The 7902-nt window shown below is 41.1% G+C and overlaps 1 protein-coding gene across 1 annotated transcript in view; it reads left to right on the forward strand.

Moving 5' to 3' along the window:
- LOC106817578 (soluble guanylate cyclase gcy-35-like) overlaps nucleotides 1–6369 on the forward strand; it is a gene marked incomplete at its 5' end in the record, with an annotated part of 16937 nt that extends 10568 nt beyond the window's left edge. The window contains one exon of the mRNA XM_014822253.1: nucleotides 6349–6369. Coding sequence (XP_014677739.1) covers nucleotides 6349–6369 — 21 coding nt within the window. The remainder of the gene's footprint in view (nucleotides 1–6348) is intronic.
- Between the last annotated feature and the right edge of the window lie 1533 nt (nucleotides 6370–7902).

Genomic DNA, 7902 nt, shown 5'->3' on the forward strand with positions numbered 1-7902 from the left:
ATATATATATATATATATTTACTTGAAATGTCTACGAGAAGTATGTATGTAAGTAAGTAAGTATCAACCGTTATAAACGCACGGCCTGATCGGAGGACTTACGATAGTTAGTCATTATCATGATTATAGCGCTTCTATACTACTCTAAAAAGCTATATTGTTTAGATATATTACAACCATTTGTGTTTATAGTAATGATTATTTCATATTATTTATACTAATTATTCTCCTATAATTAGTTCGTGCTATTTTTGGATACACTCAAATATTCTCGGTTGTCTCAAGAATTAAAGTAAACATTTAGTGCAACACTCCATTTGTTATGTCCAACTAAGTGTCAAAGTACCATAAGTAAAGCGGACTGAAACTTATCACTATATAATATGTAGAACAATGATTGCCGCACTTCTGCACGGGTATTGCTCTAATAAAGAGTAAAGGTTTATTGATAAATGAATCGAATCAATCTAGTTTTATTTATAGATGAGATAGATCTCTATGCTCAAGCCAAAAAATTTCATGACATTTCCAGGCCCTAATTATTTTACAACACAAATTTTGAATTTTCATGTAAAAATGGTATTTTGTATAATATTTCTCAAATACCACAGAGTATGACCGCAAAATTCTCGCCACAAGTTAAGCACAACATGCATCAAAATAGTGCGATAGAATTTTTCTTTCCGTTTTATATTTACCGAATTTTTTTTAACTGCCTAAAATTTGAGGCGTATGTTCGGATTGAAATTTTATGCAAAACAACCATAACTTACAGAAGACGGCACTTAATAACAAACCCTGATGCGCGTGTTACCATTAAAATGAGTGTAAAATCAAATTATTTCATGTTGTAATGACAGAGAAATGTCCATTTTTACATCGACTACTGTGGCAAAAATTGAAATGGAGAAACCAGCGTTTTTCTACTTTTCACAATGATCGACCGCCTGTGTGCAAAATGAGTAAACGTATCTAAAACATCTGCTGTTAGTACTTAATTGCGACATATTCATGATTAACTGAAACCAATAAATTGGTCAAATGTTCTGTGCACCACGAGAAATTTTTAGAAATTACGAGTTCACCGTTGTCCACTTCGGATGTTGTGTGCTTATAAATGTCATGTGAATGGGATTTGACATTACGAGAAATTAAGCGCTACGTGTCGGTGTTAGGTTTTAGAGGAAATTCTTTAGCCCGCGGTATTGCTTTATGTTCGTCGGTGAGTTGGGTGTGCTGTATACAGATCTCATTTCACGCTTCGTTTGAATCATACACCAATGCATTTTTTCAGTAGGTATTTTAGTTGAGAGTTTTTGGGTGGAGAAAGTGGTGTTGTGTTGTGCGTAGGCTCAAGGCAAACTATACCTACCTAATGATAGCAATGGACGAACATAACAAACCATCATTTTTTCTTATTAATGCGTATTGCAGTCATGGATCATAGTGACAAAGCGTGTCATCACACTAAAGAAAATTATCTTGTAATTGCGGTGCTATTGTATCCTGCTTTACCCAGCCACGCGATATGGCAAGCGCGTGAGATCGAATATAGATACGGAAACTGAGGGCGTCTGGAGGGCCAACGACAATGGTCTTTTTTCAATCAACATAAATATGTTAGTAAATTTGTCTCTGTGAATACTTTAGCTAGACATTTACGTTATTAAGTAGCGTATTGTGTATTAAGTAGTGTTATTATAAGTAGCGTATTGTGTATTAAGTAGTGTTATAAGTAGCGTTATTAAGTAGTGTATTGTGAAAATAAGTAAAATAAAGTACCTTTATTGTGATCTTATGTTACGAAATCTTGTAGAGATTTTTGGTTTTCAGTGCAAGACGTTGAAGCACGCCCGTATACAGAAAGTAAACCATGCAGATTTTCTAACACTGATTGTAGAGACATATCTGTTCAAATTAGATTTGAACAAGTATTTATGTAAACGCGAAAACGCGTATACACAGCTTTATATATTATTTACACATCTACATTAACATACAGTCATTGTACACTGATTTGGTGCCGGAAAATAGTTAATTACTGTCATTTCATTGTGTTGTGGCACACCTAACACTATCAGTAGAAAAATATCTTAACGCTGCTGGTTGCATTTTACGCTAACACTAAACTTACCCGTACCGCGTGACAATTGATTTTATCGTTTAGGAGGTAATTCCAAAGAGTTATGTATTGGCTACTGAAAACATGCCGCATTTGAATTTTTGGCACCCCCATTTGCAAAGCTAGGGCGCTAGATCATTCATCTCAACCTTGAAGTCGATTACGACGGCTCCTTATACGGGGCACGCAACAGTAGGCCTAGTCTTGCACCAATTCATCACCCTTGAACTATTTCGTCTGTGGATAAGCCCTGCTTTTGAATTTTTATGTGTGAAAAAAATTTGGCATTAGAGTACACTAGTTTGCATTATGCACGTAAGTTAATTAGATGCCTCGCAGATTGCTGGAATGCATGATAAGTAATTTTCATATTTAAAAAGCATAAGTAAGAAAGCACACGTAAGAAAGCACATAGTAAGATTGGTATTGTCATGTAAAATGTCATTCTGTCGTGCTTATTTTATATTCGCCTATTAAGCAAATGCATCACAACGCCGCTCTCCTGCGGTGTTGTCAACTGCAGCAATCGGTATCAGAGAGAGCCACACAGCTTTTTTAGGCTGCCTAGCGATCACAACATAAGGTACAGTAAAAACCCGCGTATAAGAACATAGATTTTAAGAACCTGTTAGGCTAAAATTTCCCATTTAGATCCTTTACATAAAACCTGTTTTAGGCTAAGATTTTAAAGTAGGTTCTTAATTTCCTATGCAGATGAAGACTTAAAAAAAAACACAGGTAAAATAAAAAAGACGAGCTCAACAATACCGATGAATGTGCCAGCACCTTTTTTTGGCATGCATCTTTTTGCATATTGTTTTGTTTCCTTGGATACATACTGTATCATACAGTATGGTAAGCACTGAAAAACTTGCACTGTAGCCCATCATGGGTATTAATTAGCAAAATTGCAGTCCTTGTAAGAAATTTGATACACAATTTGAATCAAGTATAAGCTTATACATATTAAAAGTAGAAACAATTAAGAACCTATTTAAGAACCTTTTGAGCCTCATTTTTCAGTAAGCACCATTTATATAAGAACATATTGAGGCTAACTTGGAAAAATCTATGTTCTTATACGCGGGTTTTTACTGTAAAGTGACGAGAGACCAGGCGGACCACAGACGCTTGAAGCATTTTCAATAAAAAAGCAATGCTGAATAAACACGAAATGTATTTACTACCAATGTTTTAATGTTTCTCTACTCTCTTTCGCCTAGTATTGCCGATAATTACCTGTAAATGCCGCCGTCAAATGCTCCTCTGCAACACACAGGTACACCGCACGCACGGCGCACGCACGGCGCACGCCGCTACACATTTACACTTGTAATTTTATATACATAATGCCATATCGCCGGTATCCAGTAGGCAGCTGTTTGAGTGGGGGTGATGATTTCTCTTGCATGTGCAGCATACTCGATCTTCATAAAATAGCACCGAGACAACATGTGAACAGAATGCACCAAGCCCGGCTTTACAATTAGTGTGCTAGCTGACATGATGCCTGTCCCATTTATCTCATCGTGACTCATGCACGAATAGAGAGATTGTATAATCAGAGACTGGGAGTGCATATAAGACGTGTATATAAGACGTGCTCGGATAACGTAGATGGGACTCTCACTGTTCACATGTTAGATGTAGACTGATACACCACTAACCCAACCGCAGAACAGTCGATCGTAGACATCCAGGCTTTTGTGGTTCTGAAAGTCCTTGAGAGTATAAAATGGACTCGGCTAGAATGTTAGGTAATCAATTCACGAGATCCTAATAAGTACGTGGTAGGCACAATTAGTGGTCCTCGCTCCATTCTCGTAAGGGTGTCGATTCCCAATGCACGCAAATTTCTCGAGATAGCGTGCTTTGGCTACGTTGTATAGTGAATCAAAGTACTTGTCCACACTACGTACACTTCAGAGATCTTAAGACAGTTGGCAAATGTGCATACACCAGATGTTATAAAACGCTGCGTTTGATAGCTAGTATATGCAGTAAAATTGGTGAAATTTCTGAACACTCGCGATGTAAACAAACTCAAGTCCATGAACATATGTTGCGTGCAATCTCGCGACGCTAATAAGCCCTGCGACACCTGACCTGTGTAATCTCATTGAACTCTAGCTGAGCACCCCAACTTGCGCTGATAAACCTGTCCCGAAAAATCGGGATCCACCTGCTACTAATATCTATTGCAATAATAACACTATACTATATAGCTAATGTAAAATCGTTGATTGTGCAGATCGGCAGATTATATAGACTCTCGCGGCTCTTATAGTTACTCGATGGATGCATATATGGACCCATCGAGTAACTAAGCCGAGAGGTGGGAGCGGGTACCAGTCTACAGATTACACGCCACACATGTTCGCTCTGTTTGTAACCGCGGTATGGCCGGCGGCAAGGGATTGTAGGTAATAGTGCTATTTTTAGTCCAAGACGCGGAGCCTTCAGCGGATCAACATCAGGATCAACATCTCCTTTCGGCAACGCTTCTCTAGTATCCCGTCTCATCTGGTTATTGTTGGTTTAGTAATAACATGGGACGTATGTCGTATATATATACGTAGCCCTACCGCGCACCCTAACGATTACAGACAATTGCGCGTTAATATGTCACTAATAGTAGAAGCTGCGAGGAGAAATTAACTGGTTCGGATTGTGGGGCGTCCGGGTGCTTTTAAGAAGCGTATAAATAGACGCTCGGGGAGACGGAAGATAGACACAGAGTTACGGAGGTTACCTACGAGGAGACGTACGTGAGTCATTCAAGATGTAGCGACGGAAACAGGGATGACGGGACCTAGCTAGGTTGCCGTATGCATGTAGGCCTATGTATATATATATGTTGTACGTGATCGTAGTTACTAATAAAGTCATAGTTCAACAACGAAGCTGCGACTACGTCATATCTACTGGTGGTTACAAGACACTGCATGCTACTCTATCTGCTACAATCTGCTATTTGCTACAATCTATACCATTTGCTGACGAAACAACGCTGCGCTACTCTACTATATGGGGCGCCAAGTGTCGCATGACTAATTTCGTTACGAAATCAATGATTTAATTTCTAACGAAATCAAGTCTACAAAGTGATTTCGTTACGAAACCAACTACTGCGAGTAAATATTAGTGACGAAATCAGCTACTGCGAGTGATTTCGTGACAAAATCAGCTACTGCCAGTGATTTCGTTACGAAATCATATGCTACACTTGGCCAAGTGTCGCATATGACTTGATTTCGTTACAAAATTATTGATTTCGTAACGAAATCAAGTCTACAAAGTGATTTCGTTACGAAATCAACTACTGCGAGTGATTTCGTGACGAAATCAGCTACTGCGAGTTATTTCATTACAAAATCAGCTACTGCAAGTTATTTCGTTACGAAATCATGCTACACTTGGCGCGCCGGCGCGCCAGGTGTCGCATGACTTGATTTTGTTACAAAATTATTGATTTCGTAACGAAATCAAGTCTACAAAGTGATTTCGTTACGAAATCAACTACTGCGAGTGATTTCGTGACGAAATCAGCTACTGCGAATTATTTCATTACGAAATCAGCTACTGCGCGAGTTATTTCGTTACGAAATCATGCGACACTTGGCGCGCCGGTGACACTCTACCCCTCTTACTAATAACCGGCCAAAGTAAAAATAATTTTGCGCCGTGATTTCTTTCCATAATTTAATTTTTAAATTTAATTTTGTTTTTAATTCAATTTTAATTAAAAAAAATTTAATTTAATTTTTGATTATTTTTTTTAAATTTAATTTTTAATGCATTTTTTTTAATTTAATTTTTTTAAATTTTAAATTATTCACGACCAACGACCGATAGGACCAACGTGTCCTACGGTGCAGATACTAATAATGTAACGCTGCAAAGCGTTACAGGCTAGTAGAGCCACTAATTCCCCCCCCCCTGCCGACGTAGTACGGAGGAAATAGCGCATAGATATTACACGCGGCAATATGCCCCGCCTATAGGGGCCCAATTAGTGTAAAGCAATATCTACATAGATATCACTTGCGGCTAGATATTGTGCCCCGCATATAGGGGCCCAATTAGTGTAAAGCAATATCTACATAGTGCAGCGGCTTTATATCTCGATGTTAACGCGAAGGCATGGCGCATGCCTCGCGCATACGCCGATGCCAAGCCGGTTTAGTGACCTGAATCGGTTTATAATTGGCTTGTTGATGCCGCAGGTCGAGCGTCCTAGTGACTGAATCGGTTTAATAATTGGCTTGTTGACGCCGATGCCGAGCCGTCCTAGTGACCTCAATCGGTTTATAATTGGCCTGTTGACACCGATGCGGCTACCGGTGGATGCATCACGCATGCGCGCGCGGGAGTGCCTGTAAGTATAAAAGCGCGGAGCGCGGGCGGAATCGAGGAGATTAGACGGCTCCTCGTCTGAACGCAAGCGTCAGACGAGGAGGGGAGGAGAAACTCCCGACTGCTGCTCCTCGTCCGAACGTAAGGGTCAGACGAGGAGTAGGAGATAGACGGGAGAACTCCGCTCAGCAACCGGGCTACTAGCAGGCACGACCGAGGCATTGTAAACTTCACCAAATAAAAGCGTTCTAGTCATGGTAAACATCTGACGTCTATTCTTATCTATGTATTTTGGCTTCACATACATTCTACTTCATTAACTTAAAACAGTAACGTTAAAACGTGCGTTACATTTGGTGCGTGTGAGAGCGTTCGAACCTGGTTGCGCGGCTACTCCCACGGTGCTATCTAACTATACGATCACGCGCCGCCTCATCAACAATAGCATCGTGTCATCATCAACCTCATCGCAGACGATCTCATAACACCGCCGTACGATCGGCCGGGTGAGTGAAACTAGCCTTTGCCGGTTTAGATCTAAGTCTCATTATCTTTAAGTTGCCCATTGTCGTGTTAGACCATGTAATTCATTACTGTCGTCGATTTCTGACGTATGCGCGTCCTGTACAAATGTTGCGGTCATCGCGCTACGTGCATTAGTTATCGCACACCTTCGCACATACCAAGACGGCTCCACGGTCTGATAACTGATATCATAGTTGCTCGAATAACCCACCCCTATTCCCTAACCACCCGCCTGCATGGCGACAGATTATTTCACTCTCGCATTGTAAGCGAGACCGGCTCATCGAATTTCAACGGCTGAAACACAGAGCCGCCTAGCCCACAATTTTTTTAGACAGAGACACGCACAGAGACTATTGCTTCATTGCAACCCTGCTATGCCAGCTGACGCTATCGACCTTGTCGCTGACAAGGTCGTACTTGAGTCATCTCTGGTGGCACGACGACAAGGACGTAGTGACCCCTACGACATGACAGAACCTATGGACGTTAATACGATACAACGCCCAACCCCATCCGACCTTATTACAGAAGTGCGCAGCATGCGCACGTTAATTTCACAGTCCGCGCCACAGGTCCTGCCACCCTTCATGAATCAGTCATCGTTCATGCGGCTGGACGATTACGGCCATTACGGCTATGCCATTACGACCATGCGGCCATAACGGACGAGGCGGCCATTACAACGCTTAAGCGGACGCGCTTTCTCGTTTACTTCTGACGCGCCTACGCCCATGTCACCTCAATAACTCACCAATCGTCCACCACCCTCATCACCGCTTGGCAGTATGGCCTCACAACCCATACACCAAGTGGTACTGTCATCACTCGACGCTGAGGCCTCACAACCCTCACGCCGAGTAGGCCTCGCCAACATTACGCTTCATCACGAACCGCTC

This window comes from Priapulus caudatus, unplaced genomic scaffold, assembly GCF_000485595.1.
Source record: "Priapulus caudatus unplaced genomic scaffold, Priapulus_caudatus-5.0.1 Scaffold1777, whole genome shotgun sequence".
Classification (NCBI taxonomy): Eukaryota; Metazoa; Priapulida; class Priapulimorpha; order Priapulimorphida; family Priapulidae; genus Priapulus; species Priapulus caudatus.